This window comes from Cladophialophora psammophila (genome assembly GCF_000585535.1).
Source record: "Cladophialophora psammophila CBS 110553 chromosome Unknown aczJe-supercont1.39, whole genome shotgun sequence".
Lineage (NCBI taxonomy): Eukaryota > Fungi > Ascomycota > Eurotiomycetes > Chaetothyriales > Herpotrichiellaceae > Cladophialophora > Cladophialophora psammophila.
This window is the reverse complement of record NW_006912960.1, coordinates 122,655-144,564: the sequence shown is the minus strand read 5'-3', so window position 1 is coordinate 144,564 and position 21,910 is coordinate 122,655. Positions and strand designations below refer to the sequence as shown.

General features: G+C 51.8%; 8 protein-coding genes across 8 annotated transcripts; 3 read left to right on the top strand and 5 right to left on the bottom strand.

Annotated features, from left to right (window-relative positions):
* Window positions 1-2,831: 2,831 nt before the first annotated feature.
* A1O5_12935 (uncharacterized protein) lies at window positions 2,832-4,382 on the top strand (the record flags this gene model as incomplete). Its single annotated transcript, XM_007753504.1, has 1 exon — window positions 2,832-4,382. One exon carries the CDS (start codon window positions 2,832-2,834, stop codon window positions 4,380-4,382), a length of 1,551 nt encoding a protein of 516 aa, XP_007751694.1.
* A 2,971-nt stretch (window positions 4,383-7,353) lies between these two features.
* A1O5_12934 (uncharacterized protein) lies at window positions 7,354-9,462 on the bottom strand (the record flags this gene model as incomplete). Its single annotated transcript, XM_007753503.1, has 1 exon — window positions 7,354-9,462. The coding sequence occupies one exon, from the start codon at window positions 9,460-9,462 to the stop codon at window positions 7,354-7,356; it is 2,109 nt and encodes a 702-aa protein (XP_007751693.1).
* Window positions 9,463-10,337: 875 nt separating this feature from the next.
* A1O5_12933 (uncharacterized protein) lies at window positions 10,338-11,850 on the top strand (the record flags this gene model as incomplete). The annotated part of the gene is made up of 2 exons (XM_007753502.1): window positions 10,338-11,253; window positions 11,348-11,850. 2 exons carry the CDS (start codon window positions 10,338-10,340, stop codon window positions 11,848-11,850), a joined length of 1,419 nt encoding a protein of 472 aa, XP_007751692.1.
* A 525-nt stretch (window positions 11,851-12,375) lies between these two features.
* Window positions 12,376-14,858, bottom strand: A1O5_12932 (uncharacterized protein; the record flags this gene model as incomplete). Its single annotated transcript, XM_007753501.1, has 2 exons — window positions 12,376-14,328; window positions 14,376-14,858. The coding sequence occupies 2 exons, from the start codon at window positions 14,856-14,858 to the stop codon at window positions 12,376-12,378; spliced, it is 2,436 nt and encodes an 811-aa protein (XP_007751691.1).
* Window positions 14,859-15,069: 211 nt separating this feature from the next.
* Window positions 15,070-16,348, bottom strand: A1O5_12931 (uncharacterized protein; the record flags this gene model as incomplete). Its single annotated transcript, XM_007753500.1, has 3 exons — window positions 15,070-15,666; window positions 15,715-15,773; window positions 15,823-16,348. The coding sequence occupies 3 exons, from the start codon at window positions 16,346-16,348 to the stop codon at window positions 15,070-15,072; spliced, it is 1,182 nt and encodes a 393-aa protein (XP_007751690.1).
* Window positions 16,349-16,779: 431 nt separating this feature from the next.
* A1O5_12930 (uncharacterized protein) lies at window positions 16,780-17,808 on the bottom strand (the record flags this gene model as incomplete). The annotated part of the gene is made up of 2 exons (XM_007753499.1): window positions 16,780-17,364; window positions 17,413-17,808. 2 exons carry the CDS (start codon window positions 17,806-17,808, stop codon window positions 16,780-16,782), a joined length of 981 nt encoding a protein of 326 aa, XP_007751689.1.
* A 1,249-nt stretch (window positions 17,809-19,057) lies between these two features.
* Window positions 19,058-20,033, top strand: A1O5_12929 (uncharacterized protein; the record flags this gene model as incomplete). The annotated part of the gene is made up of 8 exons (XM_007753498.1): window positions 19,058-19,142; window positions 19,193-19,267; window positions 19,346-19,432; window positions 19,502-19,519; window positions 19,572-19,643; window positions 19,695-19,723; window positions 19,837-19,906; window positions 19,996-20,033. The coding sequence occupies 8 exons, from the start codon at window positions 19,058-19,060 to the stop codon at window positions 20,031-20,033; spliced, it is 474 nt and encodes a 157-aa protein (XP_007751688.1).
* Window positions 20,034-20,134: 101 nt separating this feature from the next.
* On the bottom strand, window positions 20,135-21,475 carry A1O5_12928 (uncharacterized protein; the record flags this gene model as incomplete). Its single annotated transcript, XM_007753497.1, has 1 exon — window positions 20,135-21,475. One exon carries the CDS (start codon window positions 21,473-21,475, stop codon window positions 20,135-20,137), a length of 1,341 nt encoding a protein of 446 aa, XP_007751687.1.
* Between the last annotated feature and the right edge of the window lie 435 nt (window positions 21,476-21,910).

The following is a 21,910-nucleotide window of genomic DNA, read 5'->3' as shown; positions in this document are numbered from 1 at the left end:
CAATACTTCGGCATCGAGCCAACGTGCAGGCATTCACCCACCGAAGAAAAGCTGCAGAACGCATGTTTCAAGTCCTCCGCACTAGCGACTAATCTTCTCAGGGGATCAACTAAATGATTCCTATGCCGTGCGCTCACATCCCAGGTCTCCGCATGACTCAAACTTTGATTCAAAACGACTTGCTCTTCCGCCATGTGTCCATTTTGCCGACAATGTGGTGCTCTCAGGTCATTTTCTTGCTTGTCCAACTTCCATATGGATGCCCCGTTCGCATTGAGCATTTTTCTTGACGAGCTTCATGTGAAGATCGCTGGGGAAGAAAAACTTATAATGAGCCCCTTGACCACGGGCGATCATGTTGCCCAAAATCCCTGAATCCCTGCGATTTCTAATGCAATAATCAGGCACAGATGGCTCGTAGCCAACCAATTTGTCCGTACAAGTCCCTTCAGCGACGCCCCTCTAGAAAGAAGAGACTTCTTGGAGGGCGAGGCCGGTCATTGTCTGGATGCCAATCCTCGACATTTCGGCTTTGGGCATTGGCTCGAAATCGTTTTCCACACTCCTTAAGTTGCTGAACGGTCGCTGCGGCTTCGGTTGTCCCTACGCAAACAATGTCCTCTAGGTGCGGGGAGGAAGTTCTGTTGGCATACAGAGGTCCAAATTGCACGGTTATTCTCGCCTTGCGGCATGACTTCCTTCACCCTCAATGCTCAAGGCGTCTTAACGAATGAATTTCAATGAGCAGAAATAACGGGATCAACTGTCATTCCCCTCGGGCTAAAGGTACACCTTCTCGTGCTCTCCTGTTTGTTCTCCGGTTGGTGAATACGCTGTACGAAGCGGTCCTGCAAAAACTGCGGGGCAGTGGCCAGGGTTCCCTGGGACCGCTGGTGGCTCCATTGTGCCATGTACCTCGTACGCCGGAGCAGACGCGGATGCCAGCGCTGATAGCTGCCGGGCAGACGTGATCGGCCAACTTTGCACCAGCCGACGGGCACCATTTCCTCTGGGGAATCCTGAGGACCCTGTATCTGATATTGCGGGAGGTTGGGACTTGGACTCAATTCTGCATGTCACTGCTGCAGATGGAGGCGGCAACAATCCAGGGTAATGCCGGCAGCCACCCCAGCATCGGACCTAACCCATCACGATCATTCCGATCCAACTCAGGCAAGGATGATGTTGATGCGAATGCCCTGGGATCAGAAGCAACAAGGACCAGGCTTCAGTCATGACAGTCGACCTACAATCCAGTGCACCTTGCCTCGCCTCCACTATCACATGACCCAAAGTTGAAGCTACAGATGACTACTCGGTACCTCACTCCGAGTCGAAGTCTTCTCGGTGCGGTACTGTGGACAACCGGGTGACCTATCCTTGTCGTCACTATATGAAACAGGCAAATACAAACACAAGGCTTTCTTCAAGAAATGTTCAGGGCAATGGAATTAAAGTCTTAGAAGTCGGCTGGTCTCCAGGAATTTGATTGTTCCGACAAGAGCAGGGATTATGCAATTTGAATGTCTGGAAGTCGATCTGCTACTCCACAATTTTAGACAGCACTATCGTTCAGAGATCAGCAGTGCCAGGATCATGGCGGTAGTGCAACCTGACCGCATTTTTGCATATCCAAGCCTTTGCTCACGAACGCACCAGGTTCCAGAAAATTCAGAATTCATCGACGTGACTTGAGCTCAGAGCCCGATGAACGCCTCGGATTGCTGGACTTATTCTGCTGTGCGACTTAATGGGCAGGTGATTATCTTGACACGGCAATGACTGCAACGTGTTCAGCCCCGAGCGACGCCAGTTCATCAGTTCCCTCGGAACGTTACATGCCAGACACGGACGTATCTTATGTGTCAAAATTGTCCAAGAGCCCATTCCAATCCCTCCTCTAATAGAGGGGTGGATGGGATCGACTGACCGCTTGTTGGGGCATACGAGCTCACCAGGACGCGGTACAGACCTGTTTGGGAACCCGACTGAGCCGGCGTCTCCTGCTGCCGTGTCACGCTCGGGACGTCAACGCAGATTCACCGTGAGACCGTAACATTGCGCAGCCGTTCCCAAGAGCGAAGGCGCCAAACGTCTGGTTTGTGTAGCTGTTCACGGCAAAAGCAACGAGAAGCAAAGGAGAGCGTGGAACGGGTAAGCTGCTTCGTTGCTCCCCAGTACTTTGCTCGGGGGATCCATCAAGTCCTATTGATGCTTCCAATAAAAGGTAACTCCGCGAAGGTAAAGCTCGTTGCTCGACTCCTATTACGTCCGTGTTGCCAGATGGCGCGGCGGCTGACAAGCACGCATTTTCCATTGAATCAGGCAACCCAGGCGAGGGGGCGTTACGCCTGGCAATCGGTAGGCAGAGCTGGCACTAGGCCTCCTATCTACTCCTGTCTGCTCCCAGTCCCGCCCGTTAGGGCTTACACCGCCATTACTAATTAGCCTCGTGCTAAGCTTTTCTTGCCCCCGGTTGCCAATGCTTGCGCCGATTGGACTTACCCGTCGTGGACCATTTCGCGAAGCGTGCTAATTGGGGACGGGAGGCAGTGTTGAAAGCCCCAAGCTTCAATCTTTTCGCGCTCCTAACCTCGAATGGCACGGATTTCGTCGCTGCCTATGGACTTCTGTTCAGCTACGTATCGGTTTGGGGTAGATATATACCTACATAATCTCAGAGATCCCAAACTCAAAGGACACTTCGGCAGTGGAGCACCATATACTCTGTGAAGCATTCCAGAACACCCCTAATCTTGCGTCGCTTCAGAGCAAGTTATTATATTCCAATCTCGAAGTGAGCCCCGCACTCACCCCTCGGTCTCGCAGTTATGCCTATCATCAGCAGGCTTGTGAAAGGCATCGGCGCAGGAATCGGAGCAGCATCGGAAGCCATTGCCGACCACAAAGAAAAGAAGGCCGCGAGAGAGCGTGGGATTTCACCTAACCCTCTAGGCGAAAGTGAGGCAGGTGAAAGCTCTAGGTCGAGGACTCACCCCGGTGCACACACCAGCCATTCTGAGGAGAAGAAATCTCATACCAAGGATGACGAGGGCGCTGACGATGACGATGACGATGACGATGACGATTCCTCAAGCGTGAGCAGTTCCGACTTGGACACCGACAGGGCGGAATGGGCCCTCGATGAGGCAGCCGAGGAGCTAAACCAACCACCTCCTACATACGAGCAAGCAGCGGCTACAAGCCCTGCATCGGACGAAGAAGTTGCGAGGGCTTTTTTGCACGAGCACAAGATCGCGCCAAGCCCCGCTCAGACCTTCAAACCGCTCCCATGTCCAGTTATTCTTCCTCAGCGTCGACCTAAGGACAAATCGCGGGGATTCGTTCGGGCATATGCGCCTCTGCTGGGCGAGTGTGCTGGCATAGATCAAAATACCTTTATCGATTTCATCAACGACCTGGACAGAGCCTCGAAAGCCAGCCCCATCTTCGATGTCATCAACGTGGCCTGCTTCGCCGTGGGAATGGTGCCTAACCCGATCGCCATGGCCGTCACAATCGCGATCCAGGTCGCCAGCGAAACAGGCAAAGAGATCCAGTCCCGCTACCGCCGCAATACGTACCTCGATCAAATTAACGAATCACTCTTCAAACCCCGCGGTCTGTACTGCATGATCATGACCTTCAAGCCCGACAACCCACATGACCCGATTCTCGGCATGAACCTGATGAACACGGGCCTCAACTCAACTGATCAAGCACTTGTCAAAGCGACCTCAATCCCCGACTCGGAACTTAAGCAAAAGCTCGCTAAGATTCGCCTCTCCTCGGGCGTCAGCCGGGGCGAGCTCTCCCTCCCCGAATCCGCGCCATTGATCTATCCGGCCCTCGATGCCGCCGCTCAAGCAGCGCTCGACAGTGCAGGAGGGACCTCGGGCGCCACCCAAAGCGTCCTCCCCCAAAGCGCGAAGGACAAGCTGCATTCCTCCTCCGGCTTCCTCGCGAGCTATCTCGATCGCCGCGCACAGGCGTCCTACGCGGGAATGCACCCGGACAGCAGACTGGTGATGCCTCCGCCAGAAAAGAAATTTGCTTCGCGATTCTCGGACCCCAACCACCCGGCCAACTCGGGCACCATCCTCGGGCTGCTGACGGGCGGCCACTTCGACCCGAAGGCTAAGCGGAGGGGTCGCAGGGCCAAGCGGCAGGCGAGGAGGAGAGGGTACGAATTGAGCGAGACGGACGTCCGGAACGCGGAGATGGGCAGACTGCCGAGGAGGAACAAAGGGCTGATCCGACGCGTCTTGCACAAAGACATACTCTATTTGATCGTGGTCAACTTGCCCAGCGAGGGTGAGATGCGCGAGAACATGCTGCGGCTTGAGAGGGTGAAGAGTGACGGGAATGGAAATACAGCGTAGGCTTTAAAGGCGGAGCGGTTTTAGGAAGGGCCAGAAGAAAACGAAGAAGGAGATGAGGATCGAGATCATCTCCCAACCAGGTAGACTTCCTTGCCGCCGTCGCCATCGTCGTGGTTTATTATCATTGGCTTTAGCTCGCTAAATCAAGTATATAGCTAGACGTCATACCTTTGTCAGCTGTCAACAATTGGACTTGACTTCACGCGGTGCCGTCCATGCTTGGGAACCCTGCGACACATTCGAATTTGAAATTGAGACTATTTCCAGTGGACCTTCACTTTGAGTTGAAGACAAGGGGCTTTGTAGGATAACCGAGCAACGAGCCAACCCCCGGGGAATTTGTGAGGTCTATCCAGGGCAACGCCCTGCACAGCTGGGAGACGAAAGAGGGACTCCAGATATGGCATCAGACGGCTTTACTGAAAACCTCCGTACACTCTGTACACGATACCGACCCTGACGCCCGTGACATTATTTCTCGTGCCAGTGGCTGGCAGAGACGAGGGAGGAGCAGGAACCTGGGCCGAAACTGAGGTGTTGGACACAAACCTTGGTGAGCAAATAGCCGGTATAAGGCAATCAAAGACCCATATCCCCGAAAGGCTCCGGGCCATGGTCGAGCGATCTGTGAATTCGAATCGATAATGAAGATTACAAAGGCCTCGAGGGCGCGCGAAGAGAGGCGGAAATGAACGTCCAGGAGCTCCAGGCAAGCAAAGAAGAAGACACGACCGATGATTCGTCGCTATCCAGCCAAGTTGGAAAATTGGAGCACGTCGCTGACATTGTACTTTCCACTCCAACAACACTTGGTTGTCTCCCCTCGGAGCCAACTCGTGAATTCCCTGGCTCGTGCAGAAACTGGCTCGAAGGACCATCACGATGCCATCTAGCAGCAAGTCTGCCCTCGTATTCGACCTCATATGACGGGCGTCCTTCCTGTAAACAGGGGGTTGAGAAAAACCCCGTTGTACCGAGTAGTAGAGGCTTCCTTCGCTGATTCACGCACTTGATCCTCTGGACTTTCCATCTTGTGCAGCCGCTAACCATTCCCGGTTAGCCTTGCGGTGCAGCCAATCAAATCGCTTGAGCATAAAGTCTGCGTCTTTGCCTTCGAATATGCTCTGTCATAGTAGTCAAGCGCTTATGCAGGAGGCATTCCGTGAAAAGCGGGAATTTGCTGTACGATGCCTTCGTGCCCAGGCGAAGATGAATTCCAAATTCGCCCCGTTTACGGCGATGCAAAAGCATGGCGAAAGAGATTTAATGCCACCTTGATGATGCTGTTAAAGCATCCTGTGAAGGTTTAATGGTGGGAATGCTCAACACGGAAGAATCGGCCTACTAGGTAGATAGTTGTGCGCGGTGGAGGCGGATAGATCGCCAGAAAGAAAGAAAAAAGAGAAGAGAAGAGCAGAGAGAGGGAGAGAGTTGTTGTTTGTTTGTTTGTTTGTTTGTGGTTCTGTGGCTAACCTGCGCGCAAAAATGTAATATGTACACCAGAACCGCCTCCAAGGCTCAAGGGCAAATGCTCTATCATATGTCTATATTGCTTGACATTGTGCTCCGGCACATACCTAGAAAGATTCCGACCAGCCTCGATTTCTTACCCGATGGGGGGCCCGGAATGATCATTGATCAACCAACCTGATGCTCGCATACCTGTCACGCACCTAGAGCCCCCTGGCCATTTCATTATCCCGTCTTTCAACGACACTCATGTCGAAATCGATGACAGAGTGGAAGGTGTAAACTATCAGTCGCGGTCGTTCGCCAAGGTTCGCTCCGAACAACGGATCACGGCGTGCATCCTATCGTCAAAGATGTTGCCACTGTAGACACCCGGATGTTTCTTCAATCAAGGGTTCAAGGAGCGCAACGACGATATGGAGGCTTCCGGAGGCGACACGTCTAACCTTCACGTGCCACAAGACGGAACCTTCACCACCAGCCATTGAATCGTCAGCGTGATCCCCAAGCGTCGGGCTTGAATCGAGCGTGTATCGCTGTCCTTCAGGTGCGTGCGCGACTCTAGCTCGAGGGCTCGAGGTCAATCTTTACTTGATTTTCCTTGGGAAGAACGAGAAAGGCGACAGGTGAGGGATAGTCCTTCACTTCCCCTGGCCTTCTCTTTCTTCTACTTCTCTAAGCCTTCTCGGCTTGCCCACTCACACACTCTCGGTACCCTAGTTCGTGACAAGGGAGAATCCCCTCCTCTCTGCAAAGACTGCGCACTACGTCTGGGAATTGGGGGACCTTCTCTCCTCTCGTAATCCGAAGCCTGGAGGCGGAGGCGGGCCATGCACACCATGCAGGCAACTGCAGTGAGCAGGAGAACGAGGCTACGAGAAAATAACGAGATGGAAAATTCAGAGCGAGAATACCCTTAAAATGTGTTTTGAACACCCTAGAACATATGCCAGCATCATCTTCATCGTGTTTCATTGTCTCAAACTCATCTATCCTTCAATGCTGCTGCTCCTCGTCTTGGCATTCCATCGACAGTCGGCAGGCCTTACCCAAAAGCGCAGGAATATGTCGGTCCACATCTGGGAGACGTTTCTCCAAAGAGGTAATAGGCATGAAGGAGTGAGTGAGGGAATGTTTGAAGCAACTGCCACTTGTCGCCGTCCTCCAGCGCTCGATGGAGAATGTCCTATCCACTGGTAGACTTCATGTCCTAGACAGACGTCCCCAACTATTTATTGTAACAAAATTTCTATCAAAGCAATGCATATGGGACAAAGGTCCGCAAAAGCTCCCAGTTGTCCTTTAAACGGCCCGGTTTGGCTGTAGGGAGCAAGCTTGATTGATTCCGCCGTGCTTGTAAGGAAACTGAAGAGGATCGGAGGAAGGAGTTTCATCAGCTGTATGTGCCGCCCTAAGCCCAGAGCCAAGTCCAGCCCTTCCGCTTAAACGTGGATGTTGTTATGTTGTGTCTTGCCGAAAAGCCCGACCGGATTGTTCGTTTCTAAGCAGAGTTGAATAGCTTAGAGACTCCCGCAGTGTCATAACGACCCGTTTTACGCATAACATTTGCGTAGCGGTCACCACGTTTAGGGAACCGCCCTTTCTTGGGGATCGTGAAGTTGAACGTCATGATATGTCCGTCCAGAGACAGGATCAACTCATACTCGAGGTAGAACCACTCGACATTAGATGGTCCCCGCTCGCGAGGAAATAGTCGAGCTTCTTCCGATGAGATACGGAAGGAGAGGGGCGCCGGCATGGCGTGAACGTCGATGGTCGGGTCTTCTATCCACAGGCCGTCCTGAGAAAGGGTATCTGAGTAGTATAGCTGCTCTTGGATCAGCCAACTTCCATCCTCCATGTCATCGGGGATAAGGCCCCGCCAGCCCTGAAAAGGGGCAGAGGAGAACCGCTGAGGATGGAAACCTTGTCGGAAGAGGAAACGGGTGACGTTGACCCGAACCTGACCATCCTGGGGACTTGTGTACCAGCTCTCCGCCGGGTACATGCGCCTGTCAACCTCTTCATGCCGTCCCACACAGAAGCTTCTGCGTATGTATCTTTCTTTGATAAGATCTCTTTCCGCTGATAGCAGCACGGCCCCATGCGCAACCGTGAGAGACCCTGACGCGGCCTCAGGAGGAAGAGTAACTGGGATCGTGTAGCGGAATAGACTTCTTAGACCGCCGGAATATCGGTTGCGAATTTGGTCGAGAAAGTATCGGTTTTGGCTGACGCCTCCCACCACAATAATCTCGTCAATACCTTGTACCGTCCCTCGTGAGGTTTGCCTTTCGAGACTTTTGATGGCGGTATCAAGCATTAAGACAATTCTCCCAAGACAAGGCGCAAAGGCGTTCTTGACATCTTCAGGCTGGAGGATCACCTTGTTTCCGCCGCGGAGCCTAAATTCTGGTATGTCTGGGAGGCCTTTAATCCGGAGGTAGATAGTTTCTCTTCCTTCGAATCGTAGCTTCTCCTTCTCGAACTTCTTAGCGATCTTGAGTTCAAGCGACTGTCGGTCACTTGGTCCATTGCTCCTCTGTGTAGCTCTTAGTACTCGGTCGATGTCGCGGATATCCCTCATGATCTGTTGAGTAGCTATTTGGTTGACAAAGGCTCCACCGCACCAGGCTGTTTTAGCTTCCTCAGGAATGCCAATCTCCCGTAGTTGTAGGGGTTGTTGCTCGACCACTTCCCAAACTTGATGATCCGCAGAACCAGCGCCAACGTCAGAAATCAGATATCTCTTCCCAATGATTGACTGGCCATCGGCGCGTGATTTGAAGAGATGATGAATTAAGGCCGACGCAGGCTCGGCCACTGGGTAAGGGTTGGGTATACCCGCCGATTTCGCCGCCGCTACCACCAATTGCACCTGTCTGGGAGTTGATCCTACCGGTAATGGCAACGCAACGCGAATCTGCACGTTTCCCGGTGGATTCCAAGCTTTGTAGAGGTCGCGGTTGTCGCGAACGGGCCAACCAAGGCTACCATGGGTCTTGGCAATGAAATAAAGGACATAGCGATAGACGTGCCCCATATAGTCGGAGTAAAGTGACAGGTTTTCCAGTTGGTAGTCGTCAGCATCCTCGCCGCAGGATTGTAAGCTATTCATGAGCTCGATTTTTCTCATTTTGGGGAGACTTCGTGAGAGTTCTGGCTGAGGTGGCCGTTGGGAATGGATTTGTGCGTCGAACAGAGAAGCTTTTAGGTGCCTAATGACCTGCGACTGCTTGATTCCTTCGGTCCTAAGCTCCTGCTCGACCTCGTCTCCCCATATCATTCGCCCTTCGTCCTTGAAAGCGACTTGACTTGGAACGGAGCTTTCATAGTTTTGCCACTGGACAGTTGTCGGTGCGTCCGCTGGTGGTCCGGAGTTGGTCTTATTGTCGTATCGGAGGAGAAACGATGCCTTCGTACGTTCGGTGCCGGTGTCTAGTGCGATGTGAACTTCGCGAAGAAATTGAAGGACCGGTTGACGTTGGTCATTATGAAACAGAATCTCGAGCTCCGGGGACGTCCCAAGCTCTGGAGACAGATATCTGTTCTCTCTGCTGGACCTCGGTGGTAGCCTGAACCGATTTCGCTGGACGCGACCTCCGGCCATATGGGAAGGGGAGAGCAAGGTTCACACGTCAATCCCTTGTTTCTACCCTGAGCGTATGGGCTGGAGGATGTTGAATTTGTCCTGGAACAGCGCGTCTGGGGGTGGTTGGTAGCTGAACTTCAATCTAACTGAGTAATTTCATCAAAGGGAACTCACATAAGAAATGAAGCAATTATTGCAGGCTGGAATGTTGGACCTTGGGCATGTGGTTGAACTGGATGTGAGGGTTGGCTGAGAGTTTTGCGTATATTTTGAGTGCTGTGGGTAGACGAGAAGGGAAGGAACAGTAGTCGCGAATCTCGCACTTTCTAGGCCTCGAATGGTGTTCAATATGCAGAGTTCTCGCCGACAACCCAGAAGTAAGAGAGGTGAGTATTGAGAAAGAAGGCAGATGAGTGCGGCGTAGACGTGTGAAGTCACCTTGGGCGCGCAGGAGCCTGACCAGCCAAGTGAATCCCGAAGATGCTTCCCCGGAAGCTGAGGCCTAGGGTTGTCTTTCTTTGTCTGCTGGTGGGAGCGTGTTCCACACAAACATTTCGATCGTTTAAGCAAGAGGCAGATGCACAGTCCCGAGTGTGTAGCACCGTGGAGGAGATACAAGCGAGTGAATTGCTGAAATGAGACAGTGAATGGCAATGGGGAAGATGAACAGAACCTGTGAAGTCAGTAAGGAGACATCTGGTTCTCAGATAGAAACAACTTCTCTTCCATCTTATTTCCACCTCACTTCCACCTCACTTCCACCTCGTTCCCTGGTTCTATCTCACTCCTTAGCCGCGTCTTTCTCTAGTTGGCCCGAGCCTTCTTCATAGATCACCCTCTCTTACATCACTTCTAGTTCGGATCTTAACCTGTCACCGCCCTCTCTTATTACAATGCGTTACTGGACCAAACCAGAGGAGCTTCTCCTTTGCGATATCCTAGACAGCATCCTTTCCCAGTCAACTTTCTCTACCTTTGTCCAGCTCACGGCAGAAGTCCGGTTAAAGTTTCAAGATGCAGCTGAAGTGGGAGAGTCTGTCTTCACCAAGGAGCAGATCACGAACAAAATTGTGGGCCTGGGCCGCACCCATGGGCTGAAGCCAGATACGCTTCTCCGGAATTGGGCAGACTACGGGCCCAAGATGAGAAGCCATTTTGAGGGCGGCAAACGAAAATCTACAAGTACATACCCACCTCAGACCGATAACACGCTGAACGAAGGCTCAACTTTCAACCTTGAAGATCTTGGAGAGAGCACTGCCCAGGGTGATGGTGGCGAAACATTGCGTCCTTCTCTTTCAAATGGGGCGGGACAAAGTTCTCGTAGTGCGCCGACATCAAGTTCTCCTTCCGACACTATCTCGGTTGACTTTCGGGACGACGAAGCCGAAAGAACCCCCCCAGTTCATTCCAGTGGAATCCAACTCGAAGAATGGGAGTTGCAATTTCTCCTCCATCTTCGAGAGCAACGCGGCAGCACGGGCTACGAGCCTCCTCTTCCAAAGCGACATATCCAGAACGTCCTGCAGAAAACCATGCAACAGATCGACGAAACCTTCGTCCACGTCATGCTGGGCACTAGGATCGTGATGCCAACTTCGTCAAGACTGACAGGTGAGCCGCTGGAGCTGACTCGTTTGTTGGTGGATTCGCCCACCGACGGACAGACAGAGCGACGTCTAAAGGCTTTGATCGCTGGGCCTCATATGTCCGAACGGACCCTGTTTCGTGCTTACACTGCTGCGGCAATATACGAATGGGCGCTGAAGTCATTCGACGCCAACCTTGCACATATCCCCTCGTCTGACTGTGAGCAATGTACAATTCTCAATATCTGTGAGCAGTGTACGTGCCAGCTACCTCCCCCATCGTTCTTGGTGAGAATCACTGACAAAAGTGACAGATAACCACGAAATCGCTCGGGGTGTGAGTGTGAAGAGAGTCAACCAATACATCGACAAAGTCATTAGGCCCGCGCTGTCATCCAGTGCGTCGGAACTTCAGGAGAAGCTTTACAACGTCTTCATCAGCATATCAGCCCCGGCAGTCAGAGAGGGAAAGTCGGCGGCAGGCGAGGGGTTTGAATTCCAAGATCGACAACTGCGCCAGTGGCAAGAGCGCGTCCAAACCGGTCTCCTCGAGCTGCTGGACACGAGGGCCACTATGGCCAAGTGCTCACTATTGTACGGCTTCAGGCTCCCGGCAGTCGGACACCCGTTCGAGGCGGAATGGATGGAACCAGCTCATCCAGAGGACCAAGCTTTCGGCAAAAGTGACCTGGTCTATGTGTGTCTCCGTCCCGCTGTGTTTGCCCATGACAGAAATGGCGGTGTGGCACCACCGGTCCTTGTCTCTCCTGCCTTGGTGATGCTTGAAGGCTACGAGCCGGACTTGACGATGACTTGATCTCCTCTGTGCAACGGCATGGATACGCCGGAAATCCTCGACGTACTCCTGTCTCTTCACTATTTATGTTAGCCGGAGAATATGGCTGGCGATTCATGAGCCTAGCCCTCAAAGTCTTGAGTGAAAGGCAAAGGCAGGACCTGTATTTGTTGAATCAAGGGACTTTCAGAGTCGCAGGGAACTCGACTGTAACAGAGCAAGGGGAAGGACTTGGTGAGCTCTTCGGTCAGCACGACTTTGATGGAAAACACTACAAACCAGGACGCTCTCAATTTAATGCTCCATGTCAGCCGCAATGCCATGGACATCCACAGAGATATCCTGGTACTCTCTCTCACACCACCTCACACCCCGTAGCTCATCACATCATGCATCATCACGATCACCAGTCCACACTCCCTCCCTCCCCACACCCAATATCTACTTCCTTAATCAAAAGTTGCACGCCCATTGATTCCCTCATTTTTTTGGTCTTTCTTTCTTTGTTACTTTTGTTTCTTCGGGGAAGGGTCAGGGAGCGTTGTTTTACCTCCCGCCCGTAAACTCGGCCTTGTAGGCCTGAATACCGCCGTTGGATAGCTCTCTCAGCGCCATTGTCGCATACTGGCTTGAGCCGAGCTGGAACTTGAGCACGGCAGCGAGCTTGAGTGTTGGACTGCTCTGCGGCAGCGGCGTGGGGTTTTCGGGTATTTCGCCGTTGTTGTCGCTGTCTTTCGCGTCCGCCCCGTGTAGCGGTTGCTGATCCTGGTGCTCTGCGGCGACGGCGACGTCCTTTGTCGGAGTTTGGCTTGGACCTTCATTTGCAGCGGTCTCGGACGGTTCTTCTTGTTGCAACGCCCGCTTTTCCCGCTGGATCCGCTCCATGTCGGTCTCGACGAATTGCTTGTCGCCGTCTCGGTCGCCGTACTCATGGACGCTGACCTCGAATGTCTCTCCGATCCGCGCCAGGACTTTGCGGTACCCGCCACTCAGACTAAAGTCCTTTTGCTTCCTACGCATGTTGTACGGGTCGAGTTGGCCGCCTGCTTCGCTCGCCATGAATGTCTTGTACCATTCACCGCTCGCGTTGGCAGGGTAGACGACGTCAAATCCCGGCAGAGGCAAGACGATGTCGAAGATGGAGTATTGGCCGCTGTCGACTTCGGCAGCGCTGAGGGCACGGGCGCGCTCAAACCTGTCGTCGAGATCGTAGGCGCGATCATCGCCAGACGGTTCGATGACGACTTCTCCATCTGCGTCCACCGTCTCCTTTGGTGGTTCCTCGGCTATTTGCTTTTCCCGGTGCTCGTGGACCAGCACTAGATCGCCTTCCACAACTACACCACCAAATAACCGCCATCGTTCACCCACGGCAAGATTCCACACAAAAGACTGGTAGGCATGGACATACATGAGCCTCAGATTGCGCTGAATTCCAAGTAGAGCGCCCAAATAGTCCTGCGGGCGTTTACCCAAATGGCGTATCAAAGCTGTTTCGGCAGAGAACTTGCGCGGGATCTTGTCGAGAGCATCGTTGATCCTGCCGGTCGTTCGCCATATATTGATCCCTTCAGCACGAGATCGGTCGTCTTGGCTAACGAGGACGCCGTTGTCCGGGGTCTGAGACTTGTTCAACGCCACAGGCGAAAATTCGAGTATTGCATCGCAGGCGCCCTTGAAGTCGTCCTTGAGAATCTTCAAACCAACGACGTCGGTACGCGTAGCAAAAGTCCCGAAACGTTGCAGACCGTAGTAATTCAGAAAGCCATGCTCGTGGAGCTCATGGAGCGACCGTAAGAGGTAGGAGTGAATGGCAGCCTTCCTCTCGGCGGTGCTCTGTTCTGACGTCGATTCACCAAGGTGGCACTCCCTCAAAGTGACCACAAACTCATTTCCAGTCAAATCACCGAGCTCCAGCCCATGTTTCTGGTACTCGAAATCTCCTACCGCCGCATATCGTAGGCTACGGTTCAATGCAGCTAATCGCTCTGCTTCGATACGGTAAGCGCTGGCTCTCTGCACGGTCACAGCACGCCGATCTTTCGTCCCCGCAAACTGAAAGGTCTTGTTGTTGGTCTTGAGTTGTTTCGTCAGGTAGGAAATGACCTCAAGCGTGTCCTTGTTTTCCTTGTAGAGAGTGAAATGGAGATATTCGCCACCACGATCCAACCAGCTCAGTTTTCCCGGTCGCGAAGGCTTTTCGTTGGGCTTTGTCCAGCCGCGGTTACGATTTTTGTTCGACGACGAGGCTGTTGCAGTGAGGGCCAATATGCCCTCATTGTCTGTGGTTGAGTCGATCTTACTGTGGAAAATGCGACGGATCTCCTGGTGGATCTTTGACCGCAGACTGCGGTCGGAGGTGAACGGTGTCCGAACTGTCGAATATTCTCGAGATTTCTTACTAGGATTGCGAAGGATTGATTCATACAGGGAGATCATCTGTGCCACAATTTGCTCGTTGAAATACTCGAGAAGTTTAACGCGATCATCAGCGGAAATCTGCAACTCGTCAGTCCTGACGGAATTTCCAAGTGACGGGGAATTACCTCGGGGTTCTGGATGCCGGTGTCGTCTTCTTTAGAGTCATCTAAACTCTTGGCCTTTCCCAGGATCCTCGTCTCTTTTGACTCGCGTTGCGCCATAGGAGGCTCCGATGCCACTGCCTCGTGCCCCACATTTTCAAGGACACCTTGCACGGTAGCCTCTGCGCCATTGTTGTGTGAAGCTTGTACTTGCAGGCCTTTGGCACTCATCGATCGGAGATGCAGCACATCTCCGCCAGGCAATATCTCGTTGACCATGAAATCTGTATATCTCTTCTTGAGAATCCCTTGAAAGAGGCTTCTAGATCCGTCGACAAAGGCAGTGATACCTACCTCGCATTCTTTTGCGCTGTCATCCATTGTTAGATTCTTGACCATGGTAGATGAGGCGCCAGCTTGATCAGGAGACAAAGTCGTTAAGTCTGCCTGGTCAGTGTCGAGTTTGACTCTTTTTTGCGGACGAGTGTCACCAGGTTGAGCTTCCATTATTGGTTCCAGGAGCATTACGAGATAGAAAGGGTTCACCGGTGGCTTGGGAGAGTGAAGTGCTAGGCTACTGGGATGCAAGTGACGATAGGCAGTTTTGAAATTTGATTTATGCCAAGATAAAGTGGAGCCAACCTGGGTGCACTTCCCTTTTTCTTCAGCGCCTTTCTCTGGTGCCTCGTAATTGAAGTTATCGATTGTATCCTATCTTTTACACCTGACAGGTCAGCCCGTAGCACTCTCTGGTGTTTCTGCGTTCGTCAATATCGTTCTCGCCATCATCATCCGGAGATCCGTATTCACTTTTATTGAACTTCACCACAGTCCAAGGCCGCTCGAATCCCTCAAACTCCTCGTCGATCACCATGCGAGTATCCTCCCAATCCACCCCGAATGCGCCGCTGTTGAATTTCGGGCTCCAGATCTCACCTGGTTTATCGCCCTCAGTTTTCCACGCGGTTCTAGGGTTAAAATTCGAGGGACCGTAGTCTTCAAGTCGAACTCTGAGTTCTTCGAGGGCCATTCGTGTATTAGGGATGATCTTGTTTGGCGGATCCTTTCCAGGGTTGTTGGTTTTCATGTTGGGCTTGCCGTAACCGATGCTTGTGAATAGACAGGCGATCCAACGCCGTGGCCTGAAAACTGATTGCCCCAGAGGAATGATATTCGCCGTTCCCTTCAATCTCATCCTGATCTCTTTTTCGTAGTCCGATGGTTGCGGAGGGATAAGCAAACAAGTTCCAATGAGGTCGTACGGTCGATTTGCGGATTCGCAGTGCGCCTTGTAGATCTTGAATGCTTCTGGATACTTGGCATGGTCAGCAACATTGAATAGAAGTAGATGGCGTATTCATACCAGTCTTTTGAGGTACAGTGCAACTCCATATCCCCAAACTCCCTGGCAGTTGACAGCATCTGGAGAACGCATGGTTAGTTGTGATCATCTATACTTTTGGCCACGTACGGACGATGACCGCCCTGTCCGGAGCGTGATGCAGTTCGCCTGAGATCTCGCTGATCGAAAACCCTGGCGCGGTTCCTAAACAATCCTCTGGCTCTTGTTCAACAGGTCCGGCTCTAAGTCTGTCCGAAATGTCCTCAAACTGGGGTGATGGAGACCGCTCTTGAGGTATATCCTCAAACTGGGGTGATGGGGACCTCTCCTCGGGCGGTGGGTTCCACGACTCCCCATTGTCGAGACAAGACCTTATTATTCGATCTTGACCTTGCGAGATATCTTTCATCGTGTATGTCGACGGTGCTGGCTTGCGCGTCGCTTCGTTCTCTCTCATGGCCTTTGACAGGATGACCTTGTAAGCTTGGTCGATAAGGTGCAGTTCTAGCTTTGGCCCGCTCTTGTCGTTGGATCCTCGAGCTTTCATGGTCCAGTATTCTACGAGTTCAAAATATCTCTCGTCCAGCTCTTTTAATGATGCATGATTCGGGAGACCGAGTATCCTGTAGTATTTGGTGAAGTCGCTGAGTTCCATATTTGTTATTGATTGCGATAGGAGAGGATATGTGAGGACGAGGAAATACAGGTTTGGCATACATGTCAGGAGCGAACCTCCGATGAAGTAACTGTCAGTGATGCTGATAATGTATGACAGTTCGATGGTTCTTTCTTCCAAGTACCTGATGGACGCACGAAGGGAAGGAACCGACAGTGATCAAAGCTACCGGCGTAGATGAAGTGAAGTGAGGTAGAAGTGAATAGCCGCTGCCAAAGAACAGGCACTCATCCAACCATGGCCTCCGCGGACATTGAAAATCAGGTACTTGTTTTTGCTTTATGTACTTTTGCATGGACGGTAGCCAATACTTGCTCATTACTATACTAGGCGCGTCACTGCGTTATCCATGAAATCTCTGGTGTTGGGTTGGTCGATGGCGAATGAAACGTAATCCAACCAAGTCCTTGTCATTTCCTGAAGAACCCGAGAATACTTTGCCTCTCCTTGACGCGCTTTTTGCCTGGGCCACTGGCCATGGCCGATTTTATTTCTGTGGTTTCGATTGTGTTAAAAAACTGAGTCGAGGGAGTCGTCGACCTGATCGACGGAAGGCCAACACGAAACCTTTCTGCGAAAGTCGGGGCGCTGGATTTCTTGCTTCGGCGGCTTCTTTGTCGGCTGAGCGCCCTCATCATGCCATCTTCGTCATTAGACTGCCTTTCAAGCTGCTCAATCTCCTGCAGCGCAGTCATTCCGTTTGTTGCCAGGTTCTCTTCCGGGACGGCATCGAATCGCACAACGCCCCGCTTTGGCGGGATCTGAAGTGTATCATGAATAAAATCCTGGATCAAATGTGTACTTCTCTTGTTCTTGGTGGCTGCTATTTCTGAAGGTAAAGCTGTAATCGTAAGATGATATGCTGGTTCAGAATTACCACCGAGTAGTATTGGAATGTCAGTGGTAACCATGGCCATGATGCAGGATGCAGGACGTTGATAAATCTCGGACAGTCGAAAGGACAAATCGATGAGGAATTCCTTCTCCGACTCGACCTGTCTTGGTGGTTAGTAACAGCTAAGAAAGACGGCTCTAACTCTTACGCAGCAGTTCAACTTGATCTCGGCCAGGATTACCCAGTCCTTTGCAACTCGTTCCTTGGCAGTATTATTTGGCTCGCGGTAGGCAAAGGCACCATCGTAGTATTGGCTCCTCTTTTTGGATAAGCGCAACCTGTTCCACGAGTGTTCCAAGCTGGCCACATCGGATGTCTGCCCGTGTGAGCTCTTTGTGAGTATCGCGAATTGACTCGAGTGCGTCAACTCAGGCGGAGTCGACTGAGCGCGTGGCACGGGCAGAAATTTGTGAGGGGCCGGAGACATGCGGCCTTTGAGGTGAAATGCACTCTCTGAACAATTATCACCCGTTGGAGGAGTGGGGAAGGCGTTCTCGATGGCCGTCGCGTTGATGCGACTGGCGGAGGATGGTGTGGATGTCATTGAGACTTGTTGCCGACCTGACAGCGATTGTTCCTCGCGCTGGTCTTCTCTCAAACGGACGATATTACGGCAGGACCATCATTTGAAGATACAAATGGAAAGGGTGAATTCACAATTTCCATGTAACATGCCGAAGAGGGCGGATTCACTCTTGAGGCAAAGCAAGGAGATTAACAATGGGGCATTCCAATCGAGATCCAAAAAAGCCAATGAAAGACAGACCCTCGGCCTTTGGTCAAGCCAAATCTTTGTGAGTGATGTGAGATGGAGCAGATTCGGAATAGCAAAGAAGACGAGAAGTGAGAAAAATGGGAGGCAGGTCGCCATGCAGTTCCTGCATTGTCAACAGGGCCATCATCTTGTGAGACGGGAAGCCGCCATCCATGCTGCAAGGTCTGTATCCTCATTCCTAAGCAGGAAGATGAAGCAGCGTGTTTTAGGGAGTTCCGTTCACGACAGTGTTCTGTAGTAGCTTCAGTCGAACATCACAGGCAGTATCTAGCAACGGCCAAATCGAAAAACGTAGTACCTCGTAAATGGTCTACATTTGTGTGTTGGAGTGAGTGAGAAAAATGCAGAGTGTTTGTCATGTTTGTCTTATTTGCACCATTTGGCGGAGCGAGTTCACTGGACCTCTCCGCGTCGTCACTTATCGCCTCAAGCTGCCTAGCAAGCTACATAGGTACTCGCACAACTTAAAGTGTCCTTGACGCGATGAAGAGGAGAGTAATCACCGGGCCCGCGAGCTTCCAATTTCATGCACTGATTGGATGAACCGACTCCTGGGCGCGTACTGGGTATGCGTTAACCTTGAGAGAGGGGGAAGTTGTAGATCGGATCATCACACTTGCCCATCAACATCGATGGTTATGACGTCGATGGCGACGGTGAGGCACTGGAGGAGTGTTTTGCGGAGATCTGATCAGCACATTTGAATACAAAATGTCTTCGAATTCCGCCCTGCTGTCTGTGCCTCGAGCTGCTCGAGTAACCAGCACCTATTGACGGTTCACGGAAGTCAAGCCTGCCATATGATCAATCTGTAACCCAAGAGCTCTTAGAGAAAGGTAAAGAAGACGCCACGAGGCTGTGTTGGTGACGTCAGGATGATGCGAAGAGGCGGCAGAGGTGCTTGCTTCATGATGTCGGGAATTGCCAACTGACACCTCTGCAGGTATGTTAAATATAACCCTCTAGTTGACTCTGGATCACCTGTCAGCAATCTACATTCACCGATCCAGTTTCAACTATGTACCGTGTTGTTACCCATTCAAAGCAAGCCCGACGACTGATCCCCCTGCAGCACTCCAGATTATTTTCGGTGTATTTAGCAAGTCAGTCCAGATTCATAGCGAAACGCCGGCACTCACTCACAACTGCGCAGGAATGGCTGACCAAGACAAGTCCGCACTTGACGCCGACAAGGGCTCCGTTGGCTCTCAGTTCAAGCCAGAAGGATGTAAGACTTTTCTGTTCCTGGACAAACCTCAAGCATAGCGCCCCGTGAGTTCCTGGTCAGGCTAATTGCGGGTGGCAGCCATTGGACAAATGGGAGAAAAGGTGGGCGGTCCTCTCAGCAGTGAAGGGGCAGTCGGAAAGCAGTTCACGCCCGAGGGTTCAGTGGGTAAGTCAAGCCTCGCTTTAGACTGTAGGTGCTATCTGAGGTCGGTCGCTGACCCCAAGCAACTTGCAGGTGGTGCCGCACAATCGGGTATGTTAGAATCTGAGCAGACTCCTTCGACCAACTCACTCACGATTCCAAGCGGCCGAACAAATGCAGGGAGACAAGAAGCCTATCTTTGACAAGGATGGTGCAGTTGGCAAACAATTCAAACGTGAGTTTAGAGAATCCAATACTCGGAAACACTCGAATTAACACCACACAGCGGAGGGAGCCATCGGCAGCGTTGGTGAGGTGAGTTGAATGGGACCTGTCACAGAGTTTTCGATCCATCGATTCGGCCGAAGAATGGTACACCTTCTGGGCTGCAGGGAATTAATGCACTGATGTTTTACCTCCACAAACAGGCAGTCGGCGGCCCCTTCTCATCCAAGGGTGCCATCGGAAAACAGTTCACAGACCAAGGAGCAGTAGGAGGTGGGTTCCCTTTTCCGCCAACGACTGCTTACTCGGACGACATTACGATGGCGTTTCAGCATCGCCTTCAGGCTAACAAAAAATTGCAGGCACAATCCAGGAGAACTTGGGAAGTGGGAAAAAGTAAAAGGTGCTTGACATGCATTGTGAAGCAGGGAATGCTGGAGGAACGATTAGTGTGATTCAAATGTGACGAACAAAAGTCACAATTAATTCAGTAACAGTGCCTCAGGCGGTACCATTCAGAGATATTGGACGGTGCATCATTCCGATAGCCTCTTCGCAGTGTGCTTCGATGTCCAAATCCCAAACCCAGTCCCACTGATTACTCAGGATACGCCGGATTTCCCCAATATCATCTCCAACCTCAGGCTGTTCAAACCCATAAAGCATACCAGCGTTCCTACTTGCGGTCACAAGTCGTTGATCACGGCCTCTCCGAACTGCATCATAGGCTGCAAAAGCCCTCTGAAGTTGAGTTGCATCAGGCCTTTTGATTTCCCCAAGTAGTCGACTGAGAACAGCGCCATCCTCTATAGCCATACCTGCCCCTGCGCCAAGGTGGGGTGTCGAAGCATGGGCACAATCACCCAGAAGACAGATTTTGCCGTCTTTGACAAAGGTCTTCGCAGGGGGCAGATCGAAGAGACCCCATTTATCCGGCTCTTTTAATAAGGAGAGCAGCTTTTGCACCGGTTCGCTCCAATCTTTGAAATCTTCAAGAGCGTCTTGAACAGTCGCAGGGACAACCCAGTTACCGCCATAATTCCATTCCGGAGCACCTCGAAATGCGACAACATTGAGCGTCTTTCCTTGATCGATTGGAAATGTGACAAGATGACCACCATAGCCGAAAAACAGAGCCTGGGTCGTTGCAGTCTCCTTTCCAAGGGCACTGATGGCATCATTGATTGGGATGAGCCCTCGGTAGGCATATTTACCCGTGAATTGCGGCTCGTACCTTTCCCGTTCATGAAGAATATTTCGCACCCGGGATTTAACACCATCACAACCGACAACTGCATCGAAGGTTTGCGACGTGCCATCCGCAAAGAGAACCTTGGCACGCCCTCCAACTTCGTGCACATTGGTGCACCTTTTATTGAAGCTAACCAGGCCTCCCTTGAAGCCGCCAGGCAAGAGGTTTATCATCGCATCCAAGAAAACTGCTCGATGGATATTGCGGAACCTGTTGTCATTGTGGATTGTACAAATCTCTTCGAAGGCCTTGGACGTGTTGGTCCCTCCTCTTCCGTCCATACCCATGTAAACATTGGAAAAAACCGACATATCTCGGTTATTGACTTTTATAGGAGGAGCTTGGTCCGCGACTCGGCAGTAGGCTTTGTAGATTTCAGGGTCGATGGCGCGCATGGCTCGTACAGCATTGGGAAGAAACCCAACGCCAGCACCGATCTCTGAAAATGCATGGGTGGCTTCGTACAGGTGTGGTTCGATAACGTGTCGATCGCAGTGCTTCAAGACGCCTAAAAGCAGACTTAGTCCACCTATACCTCCGCCAATTATCGCTATTCGCAGAGGGCCTCTAGCCTCTCTAGCATCTCCCATGATTAGGTAACAGCAGAATAACAGTAAGAAACAGGATCAAAGCTCTGAGAAGAAGTGTTCTCTCGTTAGCTGTTCTGGCGACTGTCGACTCGAGGGTTTATGTAGCAGGCTGGCCTGGCTACCTAATATTTCGCTCTCCCTCACCCTATATTTGGAACGAGGATGAGGCCATCGAGCCTCAGTGAGGATAAGGCGGCATCTCATGATGGTGTTCTGCGATGGTAAGCTCGCGTTCAAGGTAAAAGCTGACACGAACAACTCAAAAATCTCATAGGCGAGATTCACACACGCAAGTGCAGACATGGAGGCGAGGGAATTCTAACCCGTCACCACAACCGCGTCATTGCGGGCGCAGTGGTTAGTATTTGACGTTACCAGCATGTTAGGATCTGACACGAAGACCATGGACGCATCATCATAAGTCATAAGTCATCC